This window comes from Nylanderia fulva, unplaced genomic scaffold (assembly GCF_048542155.1).
Source record: "Nylanderia fulva isolate GAGA-0341 unplaced genomic scaffold, ASM4854215v1 Scaffold2, whole genome shotgun sequence".
Lineage (NCBI taxonomy): Eukaryota > Metazoa > Arthropoda > Insecta > Hymenoptera > Formicidae > Nylanderia > Nylanderia fulva.
In genome coordinates, this window is record NW_028190263.1 from 7,983,782 (window position 1) to 8,011,602 (window position 27,821).

General features: G+C 38.2%; 1 protein-coding gene across 2 annotated transcripts in view; it reads right to left on the reverse strand.

Annotated features, from left to right (window-relative positions):
• Positions 1 to 27,821, reverse strand: part of LOC114937150 (Dpr-interacting protein eta) — a 152,564-nt gene that overhangs the window by 31,615 nt on the left and 93,128 nt on the right. For both annotated transcript variants that reach the window (XM_085482149.1, XM_029310560.2), the window contains exons 2-3: positions 23,603 to 23,697; positions 9,747 to 9,954 (exon numbers count right to left, since the gene is read on the reverse strand). In XM_085482149.1, coding sequence (XP_085338275.1) covers positions 9,747 to 9,954; positions 23,603 to 23,697 — 303 coding nt within the window. The remainder of the gene's footprint in view (positions 1 to 9,746; positions 9,955 to 23,602; positions 23,698 to 27,821) is intronic.

The following is a 27,821-nucleotide window of genomic DNA, read 5'->3' on the forward strand; positions in this document are numbered from 1 at the left end:
TCCCTAATCGAAATCAGTCGGTTCTCTGGCGGTCGCGAAGAGAGAAAGAGAGAGAGAGGAGACGATGGTTGTGCGCGACGGAGAATTTATTTGCTCGGTACACATAAAGCGGTTCAAATGGCACCGCCAGGTATCGTCGTATCAAATTGCTATCGGCCATCAAAAAAGGGGGTATATTTGACGACCGACTTCCGTCTCGCTCGTCTCGCTTCGTACCACTTACTCGCGAAAGTCCCGGCTCGCGAAGGTGGATTTAGACGAGTGGTCTTTTAGATTTTTTTTCATCGCTCTTTTTTGGGGATGTGGAAGTTATTTCGGTTTACGAGAACGCTGCATAAGGAAATTTTCGCGAATAAAAGCATAGGTTATCTTTTTTTAGATTACACTCTATATACGTATATTTAGTGGCTCTTAAACGACATATATATATATATATATATATATATATATATATATAAATATTCGTGACATTTTTATGTATATATATATGTGTGTGTGAAATATGTGGGTAAGAGAGTGAAACTGTTATTTCTGTATTTGAAACTATTTTAAGAGAAATATTCGGTGCAAAAATAATATGCGCTTCAGTAGCTTCTTCGACGCGATACACAGAAGGAAAATCTGTTTTTCACCTCTCTTCATCTTTTTCTTTTTATTCCCTTTTTCTCTCTCTTTATCTGTTTTCTAACTCTTCTTTACTCGAAGCAAGTTCATTGCACCGGTCAAGTAGATGCAAAAGAGTGGAGCTTTTCCATAGTTAATACAGATTCTACATTCGCATGCAACTATCTCTCCGCAGTCGATTTGAATTATGTATATGCGCTCATGTAAATATACAAGTGAAATAAAGTTTAAATTGATAGCGCTTAAGCAGAGCGTTAAATTTAACGCGACTTTTGTATTCATTCGTATTTCATCATCGTATCACAATGCACCTTCTTAATGCACGTATCTCGAGCGGTGGACCTATGCTAGCACTCGTTTTCGCAATTTCGCGGTCACATTATCCCGCGCCCGCGAAAGCCCGGCGGAGCTTGCATAATATACAATAAAAACGGACGCCAGCCTTGTCGCAAAACCCTTTGAGACTTACGTTAAGGCCGTCGTACGTTACATTTCGGAGCGATAGTTGTCGTGCAGTCTGTGCAAAAAATTCAGTGTTTATTTTTCTGAGCCCTCGTCTGCCTTCTGCAGAAATCAACTTTTCGAGAGCGAATAAGCTATACTCCAAATGGGAAAAATCCCAAGAATAAAAGCTAATAAACCAGAAACTATCCGTATAACATGCATTAATACTCGTAAAACTATATTTGTCGTATTTTTTTCTTTTTTTTGTCAATTTGTCATAAATATACATCGTATCTATAATAAATTGTAGCGTCCTGAAACGCGAATTCAGAGAGAACCATATTTGTTAAACACTATACGAACAGAGAGGGAAGTTGCCCTTTTTCTTCATCGAGTGAAAGAAAAGGACAATCCAATTCGGCTATGCGGTTTATGCACTCGGGATGCTAATGGAGAACGCGTCAGAGGAAAGAGAGAAGATAGCAGTGTACTGAATTTGAAATATCACTTTGCATAGTTGCGTATGTGCTTGCGAAATATTATCGCGCTGAAAACTAATATTTATCCAGTTCTGATTCGCATTTAATAATTTTTCGCGATTTTCGATCGATTTCTTTCCATAATTACATCCACGATACCGTAAAAAAATCTTTAGTACAAATATTTGTATATTTGAATGTTTTCTAAAAAAAATTATGATCGCGACTCTCTCTCTCTCTCTCTCTCTTTTCTCCACGAGACTTAATTTAATCGTCATGATTGCACTTTCAACGAACGATTTTGTCTTTCACGTGATTTCCTTAATAATACTTGAATGCTATTCAAGCATAATCCTGAGAGAATATTTGCACGTATCATCATTGCGAGAAGAATCTCGCACTTTCAATATCACGAAATGTCCTCGAATTTAAGGTTTAGAAGAGCCTGTTCAATTCGCAACATTCTCGCGACGTAATCCGCGGAAGGTCGTTTTAAAAGTGCAAATATTGCGCCTAAATCACGCCGTAAGTCCGCCGTAAACCCTATACTTGAGGCCTTTTTGCGCAATGAAAGTAAAGAGAAAAAAAGAGAGACAAAGGTACCACCCGCAGCGTCTGATGGGTTTGCCGTGCAAAGTAACGATCTTATTCTTCGTTTATTTCCAGTACCGACAAAGTCTATCGCGAAACGTTTCTATGCCTCGAGCTTCCATTGAATTCCCTGTGACGTGAATCATGATTGAGCAAATCCCTTGCGGATAACGGACATTCATCTTCCACTCGGACTGTCACAATAGACTTGAAAATTATTTATTCGATTTAACATTTTCAAATTTTCCCATGTTTTCATTTCTTAAGTGCAAAACAGCCAATTATCTAATCTTCATGAGACTGTAAATTGCAAGAGGCAGAATTTGCACGAGAAACATCTCCGAGAAAATGAGTTATTTACAATTGATAATTAGTATTAATTGTCTTCCTCTCCTTGTTCGTATTCTTCAGCATCTTCTGAACAAATATTTCTGCACGTTTTAATAAGCGCTGAATATCACGTCATAAATCCGTCGAGACTGCGGTACTCGAAATTTCTTCGCGAAGTAAAGAGCAGATGTTTATCTTTCAGGAAGTAGCCTCTCTCTCTCTCTCACACACACACATACACATACCGAGAAAGGTAACTACCCTTCTTCTCATTTATTTAGGTCGTCGTTTCCTCTAATTTGTCCAAACTTCTCTTTCTCCCTTTCAACTTTACGTATAAACTTTAACTGACGATCGTACAATGATAATGTTTCACAATATATCTTTCTCAATATATGTGTATATATATATATATATATATATTTTTTAAGAGGGAAAGAAAATATCTCTCTAATAAGTTATTTATACGAAATACGAAATATATATATATATATGTATCCCTTATACATTTCGACGCACATTTATATCCCGATATCGGTAAAGTTGAAATTGGCTTCGTCATATGTACGAAATGAAAATACATTGCGCCGTTGCAGCGAGATATCGATGTAATTAATGAAATATTGACGTGGACGAGCGCACGAGAGGTGCTCCGCCTCCAAGTTTTGGTGACCGCGGCGAGAACGATCGAACGCCACATCGATTTGTACTATTAAATGTTATACGCGGCGTCACATACGTCATATATATATATATACGTCTATCTGTCGGAATATTTGCGCGGCCAGAAAGGGAGAGGAGTGACGCGTGTGTATGCGGAATCGGCTTGCCGCTATAGTTCCGCTTTGTGCTTCGCCCACGCGGATAAAGATGCCGGATAAAAGGTAGATCAGGAGAAGCGGAAATGGACTTGCAAAGCGTGCTGCGAAAAGTTGCAAAAGTTGTGCGCTACGAAGTAGGCTACGGCCGACCGCGGAGAGCCGAATTTAGAAGTATATCCTTTCACGTTTCCCTGCGACGTGAAAGACTTAAAAAGCACGCACGAGTGCTCCGAAAATTGCGATCCGTATCCGGCTAGTCGAAAAACTGGCATCGCATGTATATCGCGCGTGCATGGTAAACTAGCTATATACGTATAGACGGTTGAATTTCTTTCGGGATATAGCGCGCAGCGAGCTTAACTTTTCTCCCTTTTACAGATGTATAAACTTTCTATACGCTTACCAAGTGCTCGACGTAATTTAATGTACATTGCATGCCGATCGACCGGTTGACATGTTCGTAAACAGCGCGAGAGAAATAAATGGAGAATAACAGGTTGCATTTTCGATTTGTATTTATGTATATCGAGTAAATAATAGAGAGAATGGATTACAACGAATATACATGGATATATATTTAAAGCTAAATTAAATGCACATACAGAATTATTTATTACATTTGCAAATAGACAGCGAGACCCATGTTTTACGAGAAAGATTAATATTAATGTAACCCATTTAATTGATCAAAAATGAAGTGCGATATAAGAATCGATGCGATACACTTTACGTTCCATTAGCTAATGCGGCGAATTTGAATTGGAGAGAAGATAATTATAGTCACTTGAATTAAATCAAAACTGCCGCGCAGTTAACCGTAGTTTCTCACGGTCCGTCAAGATCCCCGAGGATATATCCATGCATTATGTCCATATATCGGCGGCCAACATCAACGTGACATGGACGTGAGCTGACAATGACCGTACCGGATGCCGGGCGATAGCCACGTGACATCCCGTCATTTCGCTCGGAGGGACGAATGAAGCTTATTTCGCGCAGGAAGCGATATCTCTCGTCGGTTTCTAATTGGACGATTATCGGAATAGAGAAGATCGGCTATGACGTAGCAAAGAAGCACGGTTTCTTACTTATGTACGAGAGAACAAGAGAGAAAGATGGAGATTCTCTCGCGCCGAGGCCCCATCGGGACGAAACGCGTCGGTGATTTACGAGCTCGCGAGTACATTCGAATGGAGCGATCGATTTCTATATCAGGTCCCTCGACGATATTCGCAGATTACATAATTGAGCTTCTTCGAGCCATTGGAACGAAAAAAATACGAGGATAATATGCAGCTTGTAATAAATACTTTGTCAAGTTTTTATTCCTTCAGGAGATATCCGAACTAACGAACCTTATATCGACGCGAACTAATTATCTAAACTTGGAAATTGTATTAAGACGGAAAAGGAGGCAAAAGCGTTTCCACATTATTCCGTGAATTACACGGAAATTCGAAATTTCATTAAAACAAGAGTGTATCGTCTCCTATCGGATCTTATAATAGGATGCCATTAACGAAGATCAAGGTGTAGTCTCAACGCGAATAAGAATCTCTCAGTCAATTCTCTTTGCTTAATTCACTCGATCTACTGATACCATCCTTCTCCGTCTAATTAGTATTCTCTTTTAGATCTTATAATTAGCTATGGGACTCAAAGAATTCTCAACAATGCAAGAGAAAGTTTATTCTGTACGCAAGTTTGCTTAATTATTTCAAACAAAAATACCAATCGATAATTATTGTAACTTTTCTCTCCCTTTTTCTCTCGCGCATATACCTATATATATATATATATATATATCGTCTGAGATTTTCGACTGTATATAGAATTCATGCGCCATTCACCGCCGCATAATAAACGGGCCGTTATAGCTACTCGCGTATTATAATCAAAGATGCGAGGGAGCCCCAACAAATTTCATTCGGGACCCGTTTCCGACGCGCTATCGCGATAATTGCGGCTCGTCGACAAAGATCAGGCATCGGCACTAAAATGAGCATAAAACCACGCGAAAGGTCTTTCGCGTCCGCTTAATTTGCAAGGCATTAACCTTATTATTATGGCGGTAATACGGCCGCGGAGTTTGCCGGGAACACAACGTGGACGCGGAGGTTGCACGCGAGCAATCTTTACAGCCCTTCTCGGAAATGAAAAGTCGTGTGGCCCCTCGACAGCGAGCGCACGACACTCGTTCCTCATTTTTTCTCCTTCTTCATGAACCCGGAGTCCCTCCTTTTTTTTCCTCCCCTTCTCTCCTGCCACTCAACACGCTTCCTCTTTTTCTGAGTTTCTCTGCTCGCCCTGACTGCATGTTAAGCGCTATTTTTACGGCAACGGGTGGCAGAGATTGCTTCATTCGTAACCATCAACGCGATGCGAGTTCTTCATAAGGCGCCTTTGTCATTTCCTTTTTAATTGTCCGCCGTCATCAGAACGTTTTATGTTTAAATAAAAAAAAATTTACAGTTCTTATACGTACGTAATATTTTTCACGTTTGAATGACTATGTAAAACTCAGTGTTACTTCTTCTTATTAATTTTTGAAGTTACCCACGTAATTATTTCTTTGACATTAGCGGGTATTTAATTTTTGCATACAGGTATTATACCAGGTTTGAATTGTCATTTAATTTGGATTCAATCCATTGGATTTTACGAGGCAAAATTGTTTAATTTTTGTAACGATAATTCGATGTTTGAATACCAGCTCTATTTCGTCGTCATCGGTATATCTATCACGGCAATAATTATATCTTGAATGGGAAACAACATGACGTAAATTCGATATCCCGAAAGACCTTGTCATGATATTACAGATAGAGATTAGATTTGCTCGCGAGTTTTCGGATGAACCTCCGTGCCAGGACAATAGCACGCGTATCAGTGCATGCTTGCATATGCGCGTACACAATGTCGTATACGCATAGTATATATGTATGTGTGAGTATGTAGATCCCACACAAGCATGCGCGCGTGCGTTAACGGGAACTTTGCCAGGATCCAATAATTGAGATCCGAAAACATTTTCCGATGAGTCGCATTATCAACGTACATAAAAGCCGAGAGCTCCATTATGCGCACTAAGACCATTCAATAGTTAATTAATTCATATTTGGCAGATTAACACCGAGTAATGCGATTTTACATTTCCCGATTTTACATTGCAGCATATCATGAAATTATTATATTGTTACAAATGAAGAATTACACGATTTACTCTATTACATTTTAATAGAATATATGTATGTATATAAATTAGAGAGTATATACATATAATCTATAATTAAATATAATTGTAGATTGTATGTTTAAATTTACAATACAATAGTAAAGATATCTCGAGTACTTATTACGTGGAAAATTCTTTTGATCCAAGTCTAAAGTGACTTAAAATCTTCTAATTGCATAAAGAATCGTCTCTGCATTAAAAATCAATTTTCTCCTATATATTCAGACTGGACTGAATAATCATTCCCTTTCTCTCACATGCGAGAAGATTTCTCAAGTGTACGAGGTTTCCTCGAGTGACTTAAATATGATTAATGAATATATTCTCTTCTATTAAACTCTGACGTCAAAATAATTGAAATGAATAATTGTCTAACCGAATGAATGTGAATATATACGATTCATTTTCCCGTATCTCTCTCGCATAACTTTTAATATATATTTTTCTAATAAATTCTAAAACAATTAAGAGCAAATTTAATACCGCGAAACTGTTTTGTATGGTTAAAAATATTCAAGAATATGAAATATTGAAGTACTACCCGGGATTAAAAGAAAGACCGGGAAGAATAAAAAGGATGAATGAGAGGTCGGTAGATTTCCCGTTCGTTCTCTCCTCGTGTCCCGTTGAAAGCTAGCGCTCGCGAAGAACGAGAGAGAGAGTTCCCGTAGGAGAGGACCGGTCTCTTCCTCGCCTGCGGCGGTCTAACATACCTGCGGGCGAGCGAGATTTCTTAAGCGACGAGCAACGCGCTGTTAAAATAGAAAAGCGCGCGCTCGACGGCGCGACGACGGTGCATTTGCCGGAGACTTTCTATCGGGCGAGTCGCGAGGGGACGCGGAATGATCCCACGAGGGAGAGAACGAGAAGTTCCGTAAGTAGTCCGGTTACAGCTATACGCGGCCTCCGACCGACGACGACCGGGGATTTGAGAGTCTGGAAAGAGGGTCAGGTCAGGTCGACGCGCGCGCGAGAAGAACCTGGTGCGCCGCCGCCAGAAACGGACCCTGGAGCGCGGGATTAGATTGCTACAGATGGAATGCGAGAGAGAGAGAGCCTGGCCGTATCTCGAGAATGCCAATTTGATTTCGGTACGAACCGGCGGAGAAGACCCGGGACGGAAGACCGTAAAGTATACAACAAACGCAACGAGACCTAGACCGGGGCAAGAACCAGCCTCGAGTCCGATCCTCGAGTGGTTCCTTCGAGAGGGCACGTCGAAACGTTCGTAGGTATAGTACGTTACGATACATACGTAAATATTTGACAATAATTTCTGACGACTATATCTCGCGAACTTTGTTACCTCGATCGCTTTCCTAAACCGATCTAGTTTGTGTTATTATCGTGCCGATCGGTTCATTTATTGTTTGCCCTGTCGGTGAACGAAGACGCGAGCAGACTTTACGGATGAATATCGAGAGGCCATTAAAGAAAGTATAACTCGCATTCTCGGAAATCTCAGAGGGAGAACCTTACTTTTTGCCGACTTTGAAGCATGCGAAAAAGATTCGAGAAATAACGAGTTTTGAATCGCCCGTATCACCGATAAAAGAATCCCAAGAAAAGAGCATAGATACTTCTTTACTATTTTACTTTACTTCAACTGCAATACTGCTTTGCTATAGTATCGCGTAATGTAATACGAATTTTTTTCCCTTTCCGTTTTAAAGCGCAAAGGCGCGCAACATTTTTCTATCCTACAGCATGCATTTATGAATAAAATGAATGTTTTTAATAATGAAATGAGTGATTATGTTCTTCCTAATTACATATCTCTGCGCGAAAAAAAAATTTAAATCATTTACAAAAATATATAGAGTCTTCTTTATAAGATTTAATTTAAATAATAATATACATAATTGCGATATGTATTAATAAATTACAAAAATTAAATTTGTATCCGAAAACGACCGAGATAACATATTGTATACACATCCTTCGATATTACAACGGAAGTCATGTTTATGTATATATAATGCTTATGCATAGTCGAAATATACCAACTCGCGCAACATCCTACGCGATCGGTCACCAACACAATCGCAATGGCATATCTCCGACGCATCATCCTATTTCCGTACAATTACGAGTAACATTATCTATGGAAATTGCCACTTACCCGCGCACGATGCAGTACGCGCAAGGATTAAACCCGGCGTATTCAAACCTTAATACGGACTTTAGTATAAATAGCGTACCGCGGTCTCCCTCTCTTGGCAATGGAATGGCAAATTTCGTCATTAATATAGGGAGCATAACGAAACGGGGCAAACTTTTCTCCCGAAGAAAGGGATGAGGACGCATCGCTTAAACGACGAATCGGAGAAAGAGGAAGAACGAGAGAATTATGATATGAGCCTGAGGGAGGGAAGAAGAGGAGTCGCGCGAAAACGGAACTCGAAACGAAGTCTCTTTAACCAATGGAACCGATGAAAGCGGTCCTATTAGCATTCAACATAATCTACTTGCGAGTGCATTCGAGCGGCGATATACGACGCGGAAGCTTTGCAGTTCGCGAGTGTACTCGCGTAGTCTTCGAACTGCGGCAAGGGCCACTTTGTAAGTTGTACCAACCAACCCCCCATTTGGTTGAGGCACAACTCTAACTCGCGTCGACCGAAAGTTTTGCATTGGTTTGGCGGATTTGTGATTCTAGTGCGCCTATATCTTTTCGACGAGCTCGCGTTATTCCGCCCGCAGGCTGGATGTAGGAATAACGCGGGAATTCAATGGCGTTTCGCTTCGCGAACTATTAGCTCTCTTCTTGTACCATTAATTGAATTTAGTCTAATATTCGGCTATATACAATATATATATATATGTATATATACTCACGCAGCGAATATATGTATAATAATGACGAGTTGAATGCCGCGCGACCGAATGCGAGCGCGACTTTAACTTCAGTCCATTATTTCAATATAAAACGCTCGTTTCCCTTTTATCAAATACAGTTACGCGACGTGTATTAATAAATGAATGGGAATATAATGATATATAAATGCGAGGAAATGATAAATTAGTTTTCACCTAAGCTTAATGAAACATAATATAACGAGGCGCGTAATAACTGCCGATATTACATTCATGAGACCATTTTACTTCTATATATCGCGAAACGCGCGACACAACGATATATATATATATATATATCAGGGTAATTACAACCGAGTCCATTAACGAGAGAGAAATGGGAAAACGCATAGTTTTACTACTCACCGACCACCTCGAGATAACCGATCTGGCTCTTCATGGGATCCGTATTTATCTGACACATGTACCAGCCCCGATCGGACTCTCGCACTTCCCGGATGTGAAGGAACCACGTACGATGATCGCTGTGAGAGACCGCGATCCTGTGATTCTTCGTGATCACGTGGCTCGCTATCGTCAAAATAGTCTGCGTGTCGACGCGTAACCATGCCACCTGAAATGAAAAGCGCGAAATAAATATTAAATGCGTCATTATCATTACGTGTCGCATAATATAACGGAGATTGCATGGATAGAGTTAGTCAATATTAAAATTCGCATTAATATTCGAATCGTTAATCGGATAGTCAATTCATAGTCGTTGACCGATTATCTACGGTCACCACTATAAATATATACATATATATATATATATAGAATTGAAATAATTATTAGGTCGTCGTATGCATTTATTATATTATTAAACTGTTGTGTTACACTGTGTTCCCAAATGTGTTTCGCTCCTCCATTGTTGTTGCGAAATAAACTTATTTTTACGATCCATTATCTGTGTAAATTCATGACACGCGCGCAAATAAGTCAAAATTATAATTCTTTTTAAACTCTGTCCAATTTTACTGATAATTTCATATATACGTTTAAAATAAAGTCATATAAATTTTATATATATAAATATTTAATTGTTAATCACACGCATTAACGGTGAATATTCGCGCATTCTCGCTAAAGAAAAGAAAAGAAATTCCTCTCTTTTTCTACCCTTGCGAAATGTACGGCGCCGAGACCGACATTTTTACTTTAATTCATAAGTCTCCAGCCGACTTTTGTATTCCAGTTGAACGGGCCAGCGATTCTTTTCCCGCCGTCTACCTTTCCCCAGCGTTCGCCTTCGGATTATTCCCCCTCGGTTTCCGGTCCGTCCATATCAATTATAATTTTTCACGGCACGGTCTCTCAGCGAGGGAAATAAAATGCCGCGAGATCATCCGGAGAGAGAGACGGCCATTCTGTTATTATATTATTCCTCCAGCAGTTTAACGTTCCTTTATTCGCGAGTTATTCGCGCCACGTTCTCGTATAACGAAGTTTCCCAGATAATTACCCCCGGTTTGTTGCATACTGTTTGCGCGCCCGCTAGTCGATCGAGTAATTTATTGCAATTTAGCGAGAGCGCGAGTGTGCGCATCAAACTACGATATATGAAATATACACCGAAATATAAAATGAATTATGGCGTTAAGAAAATTACGCACGGGTCACAAAGTTCCGGCAAATTATAATTTAAATCAACACACGAACTCATCGAGAGACGAGTGCATAATGCGGGTTTATGTCCGCGCATACGTCGACTAAATCACTGCATATTTTTATTCATCATCCCGAGAGAACTCGAGCGTATATGTGTACATCTTATATACAACCGGCGAATTAATTAATTAATTAATGAAGAAAAGCTTGCCTCGCAATCGCTTATTGCGCTTTCCGTATATACTAAACAGCGGTATTCATGTATAAAGGGATAAATGTTATCGACAACTAAATAAATCGACCGAGCATATTCTTAACATTTTTCCTCTGCCACGCTATCGCATGTTTACCTCGTCCCGTGACGCTTCTCCCGAGCGTAACATTCGATTATGCGATATCGGCACGTTTCCTTTGTGAGGCGAGCTCGCGAGGGTAGGGAAAAAGAGAGAGAGATAGTCGCTTCCGGCGTTTCTTTAAAGTAATCATCTCCCTCGACCGACGAAACGCACGCCTCGGGGCGCTAAACGTCACCGGCACGTCATCCCAGAAATTATAACGTAAACGGTATATCCTGGGAATAAATGTTTTGCGCGTACTGAAATAGGCAATTCCATTATCCTGTTGCCTTTGAAGATAGGGATGCACACAGAGGTACACATAGGGATGCGCATGGCGCGTTGTATATATGCTCGGAAATGTGAACCAGCATCGCGAGAATACCTGCGTATTCGGCTCTCTGCCCGGCCGAACGTGCATAACGTTCGCAAAAAGAGGAAAAAAAAAAAAAAAAAAAAAAAAAAAAAACAGAAACGGAAACTTACAAACGCGACCTCCGCAGTGAATAGCTCCCTCGCATTCGCTATTGCCCGGATTTTTTCGCGAAAACCTGGCGGGAAAAAAAATCAGATTTTTCTTAACGATCCGATTTATACCGTGTATATACGTACATGCAGCAGCAGGTGATGAAATCCCACATGGCGGGCCTCGGCTTGTTTGCGGATTCGCTCATTGACGGACTCGCTCGTGCGATCGCAACTTTAACAACGTTTTTTTCTCCCTCCCTCAAGCGCGAATAAATGTTACGCTGACGATACTTTGCACTATATATCGCGTATACAGAGCTCGAATATTAACCTTTTACAGTATGTGCGCGCACACTATAGAGAGTATACTATTTTATTTATCACTCCACATACGGTTGATATACGCGGCCGATGGTAAGATGTCAGCTGAAAGGGGAGCGATATTTCATCACTCGGAAAGTGTAAAAGGAAAGGCAGAAATTGCTTTCTTCGAATAGAAATTGTATGTTCCTTTAATATCAAAGTTTTTGCAAAGGCCTGCATTAAAAATTTACTCGCGAATAAAATGCTTTCCCATCTCTTCGCATTGAGTAAAAACAGAGAAGGAGAGAACAAACGCGAGTATCTCTATTCGTAGATCATTGTAGGATATGTGTTTGTGCTTTTATTTTTCCTCTTATTTTTTTTCAAACCGTCCTCTCGGTCTCGGAAACAATTTCAAACGAAATATCCAAGCGTTTACGAAGATGGAAGGAAGAGATGAAGATGGTATGATACACACGACTAATGTATATATCGCGTTAATCCGAAAGACACTCGAGAACGAAAGGATGAGAAAGCTTCATTAGCGAGCTGTCTCTCAATTCTCGATTTTAATCCTACATTCGCGTCGATTATTCGCTTAATTATCTCAGATGACACTACTACAAAGTCACCAGTGTGACGGAAAGTTCACAAAGGAGACAGAGAGAGAGGGAGAGAGATAGAGAAACCGAGAGAGAGAGAAGGTCCGGAACATGTGCGTCTAACACGGGCGACTCTCGGATGCAGATATCAAGCCAGGCGCTTGTAAATCTGCCAGGGACCGGTGTGAAACGCTGGGTGGTTGGATTAGGAGAGGTAGAGGTCGAGGACTGGTCGACCACCTAGTCGGAAGCATCGCCATGAACTATTGCATTTGATATCCACACCGATGAATGGAAACGTTGAGCGGCCTGTCCAGAGCGTGGGGTCCGCCATCTCTGACCACGATGAACGTGAATGCAGGTATAATGCCCCGTCGTGCTTCCGCCAACTATGATAACCAAGTATTTACGGCCGCGCTCATCTCGCACGAGTTTCTGTAATTTACGGAGACTCGGAGAACCCGGCCCGCGTCGCAAACTATGTGTCACAATCCCGCGCGTTTTTTCGCACGCGAGTTTCGCGACTTTTCTGCCGGAGCGCTGAAAAAAAATAGGCATAGCGCATGTTGTTACCGTGAATTTTACCGTACGTTCTTTAAAATCTTTCAGAATCTTTGATAAGTTTAACAATGATAACTTGCACCGGACTCGGTGCACAATTTTTTGTTACAATCGTAACTTTCTGTCTTTCAATGTTCAAGAAAGAATTTAGAGATATTTCGAATGTATGTGGAAGAAATCTCGACATTCTTATAATTTGGCAATAATATTGTTGAAAGCTGAAAAATACTGATAATTATTGCGGAATGTTTTCATTACGAGGTGAATTGCAAAATTCCAATGTTGCGGAAAATAAATGTACATAATTCTATGAAAGAAAAAACTGACAATTTTTATGTATGCAAAAAATCGAACTTTATGCGCAAAAATTGTATTCAGTTAGCTTTATTTATTTATACGATAATATTTTATTTTAACAGTTATATTTTACAAAACGATATTATTTCAGCATTATATAAAATTTTGTATAATGAGTTTTTTTCATGAATATCCAGACAGTTCTCTCGATGAAATAAAAAAAAAAAGAATATTTCATTTTCACACGTGCATAAATATCAAATAAATTTGTTTTTAAATATTTATGATCCTCCACTGTCACATATATATAAAAAAGTAAAGATCAGAGTTTTTCGAACTTTACGAAATATTCAAACGCTATCCAGAATTTTTTACGCGCATGTCGAGATATATTTTTCAAGTAGCTTTATATTTTTATTATTTATTAATATGTCAATGATATATTTTCTCTCTTCTCTTTACGGTATATACGGAACGCACCATCCATTTCGCTTTTAATGGCGCTAATAACGTCGGTGCAGCTTCCAATACAATCACATTCCCGGGAAATCTTCCGGAATGTTCTCGTACACAGACCAAAAGCGAGATCCGGCGTAACTTGTTTCGCGCGACAGCTCTCCCGACTTTTCCGACGTCCGCGACGTATTTCAGGAAACATTCGGCTCAATTTCTACTTCTCAATTTCCGGCTCGAGTCCCGTTGGCGGCCTCTCGAACTTTTTTGACAGGTCGGTCCGGACGCGAGTAAAGATTCCGAGCGACTTGGTTCGCGCGCGCGCATCATCGCGGTCTTTACGTTTCCTCCTCGAGGATCAGAGAATCTCCTGTCACGAGAGAGCCGAGATTAGACTAGACTCGTATAAGATTAATTTTCCAGGAGCGTATACGGGTGTCGCGAATGGCCGACGACGACGACAACACTTCGAAAAGGCGCGTATACGACTTTTATGACTTTACACGAGAAGTCCATCTTGGATCCGTATATCTCCCCCGCTGGTGATGGCATTCAGACTGCGTGAGGAAACCCTGAACCCCTAGCTCGAACCCCTTAAATCAAGCCCGTTGACATTTTTGATTAGCCACGACCGCAACTTCATAAATCTTCGCGATTGGGACACGGGAGCAAAGTATTACATTTCCACGTATTGTTATGTTTATTTTTTGCAATTTATTTTTAACGATTATTCCAAAATTATCGGGTGACATGTATACAAAATTCACGTGTGAATATTTGATGAATCGCTACATTTTCTCGTAAACATTACCATGACCTCGATTATGTTAGAGTATTAAAAACTTTAAAGCTTCTCTCTCTCTCTTCTCCAAGTTTTTTCCAATTAATTTTTCATACGAAGATTTAAAGAGGATAAAAAGATTTTTAAATCTTTCAACACTCAAATATTAATAGGTTTTGAAAAATCTTCAAATTGATCAGAGCGAGGAAGAGCAAACTTGTGGGAAATTTTCAGATTACACGTAAAGGTCAAATAGCGGAGCTTCGAGAGCTGCGAAATCTCCTATCCGTCGTAAATTCGCGTTTTCACGCAAACCTCGCAAGATACATAAATATACGAATCCCGCAGTGTGTGCGAGAGTCAAACGAAATGACTGCGGAGCAATTTCAGAATTCGGGCTTCTTACTCACGGGCGGAATATTAACTAAGCTCCGAGGGGAAGCAAACAAGCACTGCGACGATCCAGTCTGATATAATTTCGCGCGAAATTGAATTCCAATACGCCACTTTCCCATCCGCCGTTATGACGGGTTTTTTTCTTTTTAGTCGAAATATATCCGAGAACGCGGCTCGAACAATGGAAATGCATTCTACAACGACCGATGCACTTGAGGATTTCATCAGCTGTTAGCAGACTGTTCCGCCTCTCTCATTCCGCGGTTGCATTGAAATAAAGTTAGCGGAAAAGCTAACCCATCGGGCGACCGTGATTCCACTCTTAGCTAAAGTACTCCTTACATAAGTTATTCTGACTTGCCTTTACTGTCTTCATCTTATATATACGATTTTCCTTGTACGATGCGATAGGCACTCGATTTCGATCTCAATGATCATCTCGTTAGGGTCGAATAAACGCATAAAAATATAAAAAATTGTCATTAAATTGTTCTTAAATAGCCTCGCCGGATCGAGAGAACACACGGCATCTTATGCATTACTCATTAAGAACGTATTACCGAATGACAGTGCACATTGAATTTTCAAAAGCGTCATATATTCCTTAAACTGAAATATTAAATTTTCAACGAGAACCGCTTCGAATTTATAAAGTTTCATTGGCGGTACGTCACTTTAAAAATGCATACGTCCAAACTTGCACGAAAACTCACGAAGAAGACTAAAATGATAATGCACATGAAAACTGGGTAGTTGCAAGCGGTCGGAAGAACGAGCCAACGAAATGTGTCTGATGTGCAATTGGCGCGAGGGGGTTCCACAACACGCAAGGCATCCTGAGGACGATAATGATGGGGATATTAAGATAATTAAGCTCCTCAAAGTAATCGGCGGCTGTTGCAGCATTAGATGCAGCCCCGAGGGAGATCGTTCGCGAAATGTCAGTAGGAAATGTCATACGTGTGCGAGTCTAACAACCCTGTATATCCTATACACCACTAAAGCTGTTCAATCAAATTCCTTTAATGCCTCTTCGTTACGGTTATGCGCAAAGGGATAAAGATCAAATTTAATTGCATCGTTAATGCGCGATCTAAATGCATGCATGACGCGACCGGCGTAATTTTCCCTTCTTCCTTCAAGCATATTTTTTATTTAAGTTGAAAGTGATTTTTCTCTCTTGCACTTTCTTTGTCTCTTCCTCTCGACAAGTAAAAGAAAGATATTTTTGCAAATTTTAATTAATATTGCAACTACGAGATATGTATATACCTTTGCATTTCTATTTCAGAGTATTTGAGAGTACCAAAGTGAATAGATATAAATGTCACGAGTACAATTATGATTCGTAATTATTTAAATGGAGCGCTATACGTACCGTGGATTAATATTTCTCGTAAGATAAAACGTCGCGTAGAATCAACTTTTAGGCAACGCGAGCACGCGTAAAAGGTCGAGGATTAAACCTAATCGCCTCGCTATAATGCACGATCTAAATGGATATTTGTCCCGCGGGTATCCAAAAGAAGACCGACAATAATACAGGAACAGCAAGCATTGGGTTCCCCGTGTTCCAAATCTCTGTAGCAATTATGCAGCAAATCGTAGCCGCCTTGTAGCAAGGCGCCATTAACCGGCAGAGATTAGACATGTTTACCTTTGCTTAATTAATCCCAACACAAATAAAGCAGCGTTGTATAAAAAATATTCTTACTTTGAAATAATAAAGAATAGCGTAGTAATGATTCCACAAACATTTCTATTGCATTTAGCGGAGCACTAAATGAACCTAATGCCGCGTAATTTTGAATATATATATTCGATAATTTACAATTTAAATCATATTGATTAGAACGTATTCAAATTTGCTTAGCTCTACTGATTGATTAATCTAATACAAATAATATGATATACACGTTTCATTTACAAATGATATTGCATTTGATTGCACTCCAATATTCATTTCTAATGTAATAAACGAAAGTACGAGAAATCGAAAATTAAATTATAAATAGTCAAACGCGATTAACGAATCGTTCATCGTTTAATCAATGGCCGTAATCATTGATATCGGCCTCATTTTCGTAATATCTTTTACATCTGTCGGTTTGGTTCTTTAATTAATCAATTAGTTTAATCAATTAGTTTAGCTCATCTCTCTGTGTGTGGCCGTGTTCCAGTTATGCACCGCTTTGCAAAAGAATGATCATTGAAGCTTGATTGTTTCAGTAATCTGTGTCCCGAATGCATATCGATTTTACAAGCGTCGCGAAAGAAGATTTACATGTTTTTCATGCTTAGCCCTTCTCTCTCCCCTATGTATATTAAATTACAATGTCCGATATGTCAGACAGTGAAATATAATAATTGAGCAAACGTTCCTCCGACATTGTCATCAAAATTACTGTCGTACAATATTTCACAAATGCGAATCTTATATGAATCTTCAAAGGACGTTCTAAATTCCAACGACATCATTTCCTTTGTGCCCTTTTACACTCATTATACGATATGCCGTGTAGACTTAAAAGCAAAGCTAACTGCTACGTTAATTCTCTATCTAAATGCATATTTACTTCATGAATATCGGTCTAATACCGGTGCAAGCGGCAATCGCAAAATTCCTCGACTTCGCCAATGAAATGGCCGTAAATGGTAATACGTGCCACTCATCTCTCTTCACCGAGCTCTTTTACAATGGACACAATTCATGTTCATACACTTGTACGCTTTCACTTTGCCTTAAATGTTTAGTAAAACAAGATCAAAGCTATTCTTTTATGCTCCCCTATATTGAAAAATTTGTCCAATAATTCTATAAAACTCACTGAACTATGAGGTCAATAACATTATTATAGCATCAAGACGAAGTGAAAATTTCTACATTTCCTTCCATTAATCGCGTCTGCTTTCCAATTAGCGCGATCGATTATATATTGCCAAGGAGTTACGTGCTTTTGCCCTGTCACGGTTGAAAAAAAAAAGGAGTCCGAAGGGATTCGTCTTATAAAACTTTTAACTTCATCAGCTACTCGTTTCAACAACGTAACTAGTATATATCTTATAAACTCATGCAATTTTTTACAGCGAACATTACATTTCATTAATTTTGCTAGTATATATCTTATAAATGGATCCAGCAATTTTTCAACAAACGTATACATACAATACCTATATATATATATATATATGTATTTCATAAATTTGTGTTAATATATTGCCAATTAATAACAACAACAAATGATCAAAATAAATGTTAACGCGCGCAAAATAAAATACGGACATAAATATATATATATTTAAATTTTAACACGACGGAAAATTATATATACGCGGTGTAAACAGCAAACGCGTATTTTTGCGGTCGAAAACGAGCGAGAGCGGTGTAAGTGGCCTCGTTTGCCGCTCATGTTTTTCCAGCGATACCCCGATTGCGCGACCGGACAGCTCAAACAAATTGGATCGAGACGCGGCCAAATACACACCCGGCACATTTGAGCAGTTACAGAGTTAATAGTTTGTGGATTTAATCCGGCGAATCTAGTCACTATTATATAATGGTACGGTAGATCGTTCCGGAGAAATGGTTGAATCGAGTGAGAGAGTCCCGGATTAGCGGATGCATCAGTGCTTACAGAAGGCCATGATTAATCCAGCCCTATGGCCTGAAAGCCGATGAGTCGGGGCGGCCTGCAGGCAGACGAAGCGGAGGCGACGTCGTGTTTGCGAATTCAGATTGATCCGCAACTGCCAGATGCAGATGCAACTCCTCTCAACGACGCGACGTGTAAATTCCCACCCATTCCCCCAGGTTCGAAGGAATATAAATCGTCGGCGAAAATGAGTCGGCGAAAGCACGGTGAAGAAATACAACGATCTCGAGTCTGAGTGCCAATTAGACCGCCGACTTATCGGAGAATCGGAGAATCGCGCCGGAGATACTGATATCGATTGCCGAAAATTAACGTAATGAAGAGCCATTATCCATCGTTGAGGAGTAAAATGCTGAACAAGCAATAAACATATTATATTATATTATCCTGCAGCATGTTATACATTTATGTTATCTATTTTATATTATTCCCCCAAGTGTTAGTTTCGGGAGAGATACTATATGTACTATGTGTGCATCATTAAATTTGCTGATAATTAACGTACTGCTGTTGTTATTAATGAACCAAGTTACGTTGTCCTACTTAGTTCCGCCGCGCGACATAATTAATTAATTGCTCTAATTATTTGAATAAAATTAACTATTGCTACGCGTTACCGTTTGTTTAATTTTTTCGACAATTTTACATGTACTTTAACTGCGGCTTAGAGCTAAATATATGGACGATGACTAAAAGGGAGTAATGGATAACGAGAGGCAAACAATAATTGACGGCGCGGCTTCGAGTTTAGTCGGATATTAGTTAACGATCCATAGTTATTCGATTCGAGGAACCGCAACTAAACTTTGTAATTAAAATTCATATATAGCTGATAGCTCTCGATGGAAACTATATAATCTTGAGAAGAATATGCCCGATCACCCGCGGTCGACCCATCTATTATATCCTCGGACTATAACTTATTGTTAGCCCTGTCCACATCTATTACAAAGTGTCGCTATACTAAATATACCAGTTATGCAACTATTATTGTCGAACATAACATCTTTTCTCTCCCCCTTTTCACGAAAGAAAAAGATAATAATATGGCGAATTAAATAAATCTGAAAAAATGTATAAAAAATAAATTTCAAATTCAGTGGACGATCTGATTCTTTGCATCTAAATTTCCTTTTTTTTTTTTTCTATCAAGAGAATCGATCATATCAAGCACTTGAATAATCTTATTAATACATATTAATAGTTTCACCGCATATTGACTTGAAAATGACGCGAAATATAATTTGTACATTTGCAGCCAGCGCAGTGAAATGCAGCGAAATGCATTTGAATGCACGGAATATCGACGACGAGGCAGAGGAGAGCTCGACGCACGTGCGGGTATCACGTGGTATGTAAAAGGGTTAATGTCTGGCGGCGCGTATTACATGTAAACCGGCACGACGAGAGCCTGGAGAGGCGTCGTTATCTCCGTATCGTGACGATTCAAGCCTTCCGGCATAGCTGCGGCTGTTATCCGTCATCTTAATGCATAGCCGGAACACCGAGCGACGCACCACCGGCTTATAAACGGCACGATTATTCCACCCTACTCCTGCCCGTCGATCCTCTCTCTTGCCACCACCCTCCTTTGCTCAACCCCACGTCGTCCCCACGTAAGCAATGTCGACCGCGGACGGGTGGTCCGCATGGTCTCTATAAATGCATCGATTTGAATTTCATGTTGGCCGAGCCGGCACACGGGATGAATAGTTTTCAATACCTTTCCCTCTTGTCGATCCTTCCCGCGATTCCCACACCGCGCATAAATCTCTCCTTTCGCTCTCTCGTAGATGCTGCTATTTTTCCCGATTTTATAATCATTCTGTAATTATCATATATCTCGTTGCAATTATTATGAATATATATTTCAAGTATAGATATTTGAAATAAATAAATAAGTATATGTATATTATATATACAATATATGGATTTTCACAAACGTTCTTTTTTAAAACGCGATTATAGTTTGTTAACTAAGAACGATGTTACATCGGGCCGGTTTCACATTATGATCGACAATTAGAAGCCAAATAACTAGAACCTATCGCTCTCAAAATTAATTAAGCAGCCCTCAATTAATTCTCGATTGACGGAATGTAATTCAAACGGAAGCCGTACACAGTGTGAACGAGGAATAGATATATTCAATCATTACAATCCGGATAGCATTATGCATGAAGCAATTATATTATGATACAAATTCTAATTGGGTTCAGAAAAATGAGAATATCTGCAAATAATACTATTTGTAAAATTCTTTGTACGTTACTCTTATATGTAATAAAATACACATTTATGTAGAATATATGTGATTATATATGTACTATGTATAAATATCAGATCTATTAAATTTAAATCAATGCCAAATCATTAAATAATATTAAATATAATCCTTATTTATATATTATAAATATTATCAATCTTTTCAAATTGCAAAACATATAAATTAATATTTTCTTATTTATGGCACTGCAAATAATCATAATAATAGCATAAACAATCGAGATATAATAATTGTTTACTATAAAATTAAACATATGATAAAATTAAAAGTTAAATAATAAAAATTTAGATTTTTTATATATACAGAAAATATCTTTCATGGTATAATTATTTTTATAAATTCTTTGATCAAGTGAATTGTATATTATGCATTTATGTATGGGTCTTGTAGATAAAATTAATTCATATTTAAATATAAAAATTACATTTATCATTTATTTATTACACGATATATATTTTTATCACTTGCAATGCAATTTGAATGTAATAATGAAAAATAAAAATATAAAATAAACTTAAAAGCGCCGATTGCTTTTTACAAGAGTTTGTCAAAAGCATCCCTTCATTAAAAATTGTTCTGCAATTATAATTTATTGTGCGTAACAAGTGGTAATTAATACGAACAAAGCAGCACTTTTATTGTGGTTCATAAAACTAACGCTTCATTATTTTAAACGCCTTTTTGTTTACGATGCAATAAAATACCCTCTTTTTGTCATTCTCTTGGTCGCGCTTTTCTAATATCTTAAATGTCAAACAAGTATGAGCTCAGAAAAATTCCTTGGACAAAGCTTATTTATATACCAACTTTGCACACCAACCAGGAAACGAATAAAAATGTAACTTTTTTTTCAACGAGAGTTTATGCGCGAACTTTGCATGACAGTTTTCACAAATTCGCGAAAAATACGTGGTGCAGTACGCATGCATTGAGCATGCGGTTATGAAATTTATGATTATATTCCGACATTATTTAATAAACAAATAGATTTTTAGATGTCAATGCGTATTTAATTTGAAGTACGAAGCAAACTGTTTGGAATATTTTAATATATGAATTTTGCATTAAAATTTATTCGAAATATCCCAGCAATACCGTTAAGTACTGTTCACATGATTATTTACTCGATTCCATTTAATATTTTAATATTGAGGCCGATGAGCAGCCGATTCTGGAGACAAGAATTTTATCAAATTCTCCTCTGGCGCTGTTTTTACCTCTCACGCGATTTTCATTCTCTAATTAGTACTTCGCGAAAGCCATTACCCACCTAACATTTTCGCTAAACCTACTCTAGCTGACTGCATGCAGCTGAATCGCGAATAAAGACTGTGAATGAGACTGTCCTAGTTTATGCCTGCTAAGTATTCATTTTTATACCTCTTTGCGTAATTTTACTAATTAATTAACTAATTGCTTCGGCTGCGCAGAAGGATTCTTTAGATCTGAAGTGTGTAAAAAGAATTGCGGAGGAAGATAGAAATTCACTTAATTTTTTCGTTTCGATTCGACTAATGAGGTCAATGGGTTACAAAAATTCAGCCTATCAATGTTTTACATTTTGTTTTTTGTTTTAGAATATTTTTACTAACAATAAGTTTTGATTCTAAAATAAAATTTATTTATTTAATGATATACTTATTGTTAGCGATCTGCTCTAATAAATATATTAATAAATGGAAATGTCTGAGAGAGATATGCAGCAAATTTTAGAAGATTTCGATATATTATTAACATTTTAAATAACTTAGTTATATAATTACATTATCTTAAAGATTTTTCGATCGCTGCTCATTAACATGTATTGGTAATATGTTTTCCATTAAAATTGCGAAACCGTCGCCTCACTTTAAGTAACTTAGCGCCATTTAGATACTTGTTATCATGAGAAGCATTCGCGGTGCTATGAAATGGCCGCGCAGAATTTCCGCGCAGCCAGTTCCTAACTACTTATTCATGAATTATTCTCGTAAGTACGCTATAAAAACACGTTTTATAATCTCACAAAACGAAACCCGGGGTATGAGAATGTATCAGCTGATAAGTAGCTTCAACCATTAAATAATTTTACGATAAAAAAACTGTCACTCTATTTCTTATTTTTCAGATATTTGCAATATCTTGATTTTAAGATTGTGAACTAATTTTATCAAAATTTTTTCACGAATAGTTAATTAATTAGACGTTCACGTAAAAATTTAACATTAAATTACATCACAAAACGTGATTGATTTCTAATTACAAAACAAAATAACTTTTTCTATTGCAAAAGATTATTTGTAATAATAATGTATCCGCTAACATTATTTATTATTGATTCCGTTGAAAAAGAGAAATGGTTTTTTTTGAGGGGGGAAGGAAATTTGTGTCGAATAAAGAGATATTGTGACAAACATAATTGACACGTTAATCCGACACTTTAATGAAAAAATCGATGGACGGAATGTGTTCAAACGTATCCATTAAAATTTGAATTACCTTGTATCCGGCGAGATCTTGAACAACGCAGGACAGAATGGCTTCTCTTCCTACTGGCGCAGTTACATTGGTTATTGGCTCCTTAAATTTAGGATCTAAAAAGAAAATTAAATTATGTCTTTAAAAAGTGTAATTATACAACGTGACATATTTATAAAAAATTTATGTCATTTATCTTTATAAGTATTCAAATAAAATGGTAATAATTTCCAGAATTCTCTTGTCTCGGTGCATTAATTTATTAAACATTACATACATATTTTCATATTATCCATACGTATGTATTTTTTATGGAACACTGTGGTAAAATTTGCTTTATTTTTAATTTCCAATTCTACTTTATTTTTAATTTGAAATAAAAATAAAAATAAGTTATCTATTTTTCACTTGAGTTTGACTAATTTATACATTTAAAACGATTTAGTTTCCGAAATGTGTAGTTGGTTGAGTTTGACAAAAAAAATTTAGGTTAAATAAATTACATGCTTGATTAATTAAACACATATAAAAGATACATTTATAGTTATTATGTTTTACTAAAAGATTTTTATATATAGATTCTACTAAATAAATAAATAATAAAATTTCATTATTTTATGTTATCAGATTTAAATCATTTTTTAATATACATTAACCTTATTAAAAAAAGCCTCATTAAATTTAAATTGCCTTTAAATAAGAATCGACCTAATTTTTGAACGTTCTTTACATCCACTATTATTGATATGTAAAAAATACATCTCCGAACGTACCTAGCGTGAAGACATTAATTCCGTATGGGAGATGCCAAGAAATTATATCCAGAGATATAAAATATGGTATAGGGAAGCAAAGGGCACTGGGAGAAGAAAAATGGCCACCAGCATAGCTCGAAAGATAAATGCACGTTTGGATTGTCCGTTGCAGATTTATCCCCTTGCAATCTAATGCAATATTATTGGATGCACTCGATGTAGCACAACGCGATTATTTCGTACGCCCTAGGCGCACCAATAAAGTGCGAGCATCAAAACATGGATCATAATATGAGTGGTGTACTCTGTGTGTTACAACGCGGAATAAGGAAAACGGAAATTGTGTTTGCGCAGGAAACGAGCAGTGATCGTCGGCGCAATAGCGAATGGACGTAGTTTCGAATGCAAGTTAGTCATAGGCAATTTGGTAACTTCGGTACTATGCACGGATCTTGCATCAATGCAAGGACATTGACCAATTCCTATCGACCATTTGTAATGTCGGATGTAAGCGTATACGTGCTGGAACTCGTGTATATGTAAAATCAATTCGCAAACACGTGCAACTTTTGTATGGCAAAAAGATTCTACGTAAATTATATTTCTTTTTGAGTATATCAATGACAACTTTTGCGGCGCGAAATTAATACGCGAAACAGAAATTAATTGCAAATTCGATGAAGCATAAAATCATTTTTATTCGTATCGACTAAATTTTGTTATTAAAATCAAATAAATTGGTCATGTTGAATATAAATAAAAGCGTAAAAAAAGAGAGATTAAATTTTTCGAATTAGAATATATAATAATTTGTTCGCGTGCCAAATTTTTTCATAAATAGATTCTACATAAATTACAAGTTTTTTGTCGATGACGTATCGATGAAAATTTTCGCACGCGAAATTAATATGCGAAATAGAATTTAATTGCAAATTGTATGAAGTGCAAATTGATTTTTATTCATATCGACAAGTTTTGTTATATCATCGTTAAAGTGAAATAAATTGGTTAACTTGAATGTATAAATAAAAGTGTAATCGTAAAAAAGGGAGTTAAATTAAATTTTCCGCATTGATATATCTTTACAAAATGTGAAATGTACAGTGCAGGAAAAGGCATACATAGCATAGCGCCGTGAAAAGAGATACGTACAATCGGCGCAAACGTGCTCAATTAAAACATATATAACAAAGTATATGTATAGCCTCCAATATGTATCCTCAATATCATCGCTTTCCCGATAACAGGATTGTAAATAAAATACAAGCTCTCCTACGCTGCCACAAAAGCGTCATCTGTTTCTCCATTAGCGGTAACACGTGAACGTCAACATCGATCAACATGGCCAAGGATTCCCGGCCATATTCCCGGCGCCGGTATATCGTCGGTATATCGCCCGTACGAAATTATTCCGGCGACTGCATTACGATATTGTCCATCAAATCTCGCCCGAGTCAACACGGTAGACGCACACATAACGCGCCCAAAGTCTCTCTACGTGCGCGAGCTAGACCTATGAAAAGGTCGACATCGATCAAAAGGGCCAAAAATGCCCCACGGAGATTGTTTGCCAGGGACGGTGAACCGAAACGAGGGCGTGGTACGCAGGCTTGGGGAAGGAGGCGAGTTGAGAGAAACCCGCGAGGAAACATGACCTGTAGATGGGCCCGTAATGGGAGCATGAGGGAACCATAATTTCGGCGGCCCGTCTGCTGGTCCTCGCGGGAAATCGCGGCCCTATTAAGACTCTAGATTCGGTCGGCTTTGATGGATCGGCCGAAACCGGCGAGAAAAGAACGAGCGAGCCTCTTTTTTCGAACGGATCATGAAGACGGAATGATTCCGTCTTTGATAGATGACGGACAAGCTTTACGCGTCATGTACCATATATATATGTATTTTTGGTGTACTATCTCGTTCGTGAGAACTAGGCAAACTTTCATCCGTGTCGAATCTCGCGATCTCGACAGAGATCTAACAGGACGAAACTAGACGGATCGTGAAAGGAAACCGCGACGAAATTAGTGAGTAAATATCACGGACGAATTACCCTCTTGAAAATACAAGTATAGTATGTACCGGCGTATTTTATTCAACAGCTCGCTATTTAGTCAGAAAGCTTTCGGCTTTAGCGCGGTAATTAATAGCTGCGAATAGAGGAAGTAATTTTATCGATCTGGAAAAGACGATAAAGATACGATATTTAGGTATTCTCTTGTGTTAGAATTCGTAATACAATAAATAATCCGCCCTTATTAATAATGTTTGTCGAAGAAAACTTGGATTTATCTCGTATCATTTAACTCGATATCATCACGATTTTTTATTTACTGCTTTTATTGTATTTGCATTGCAAATCTCACCGATAACGTTTACGATAATGACGTGTAATATAAATGTTATGAATGTAAGTTGTAAATTTTTTATAAAACGACATCTTTCAATTAGTCTTGAAACCAAGAGAAAAATGCATCTCCGACATCGACAATTCAGAAGTAATGTAGGCCTGCATTTTTCACAGCCTTACCCGCCGCATTTCCCGGCACATTGTCGCCTGACATTGCATTTTAAGTTATAGCCAACGAAGCGTATGTAAGTAATCCAATAGTCGACCATTTCGAAAAAAGCGAGCAAGGAAAGACGAGAGTTAGGGTACGAGAGAGTCGGGGGGCGTTAAAAAATATCACGAGCGTTCGTCGATGCACATCGTCACTAATGCACTTTATGGGGCGAACGTCAAAATATCAACGTTCGGATTTCGAGCACGAGAATCGCGTCTAAAAAAAAGTCGTTGCCGCGACATTTGTGATGCGAAATAAGTTTTCATCTATATCTCACTCATATACAAAATTTATTTCATAAAGTACGTGTATATGCATGTATACGATCAGGGCGCGTAATTCGAGAAGAGTAATAAAAAAATGTATATAAGCTTGGGGCGTATCGTTATGAGAGAAATTGTTGACACGTGTAGCATAAAAATGATACACGAGAAAATACGACGGTTAAAAGTGAAAGGTAAAGGACAAAGGGTAAGACTCTGACATTAAAAATAAAGTGACATTAACAATTCTTACAATTAATTTCTTAAAGTCCTCTTACCCTGCCGTTCACCATAGTAATATACCACATTCGTAAATATAGACCGGCATCGGTAATATCTCATCCATAAATAAATCAAGAACCCGTCATTGCTATCACCCCTAAGAACCCGCATAGCCGGGAGTCAGTGAACCGTGTTAAAATACCCTCGCAACGCGGCATTTCTCACCTCGACGACCGCGCTTTTCCTCGATTTTCGTCGCTTCGGCTTCCAAGTGGAAGCGAACGAGCGAGGTCAGACGGAAGAACACGAGAGACGAAAGATCTCTTCGCGGGAAGAGAACCTTGACTCTTTCTCTCTCTCTTTTCGCGTGCCGCCGGAAGATTATTTTCACGAATGCGGGTTAAAAATACCACTGGCCTGGTGTATCGTGCAGTTTTTC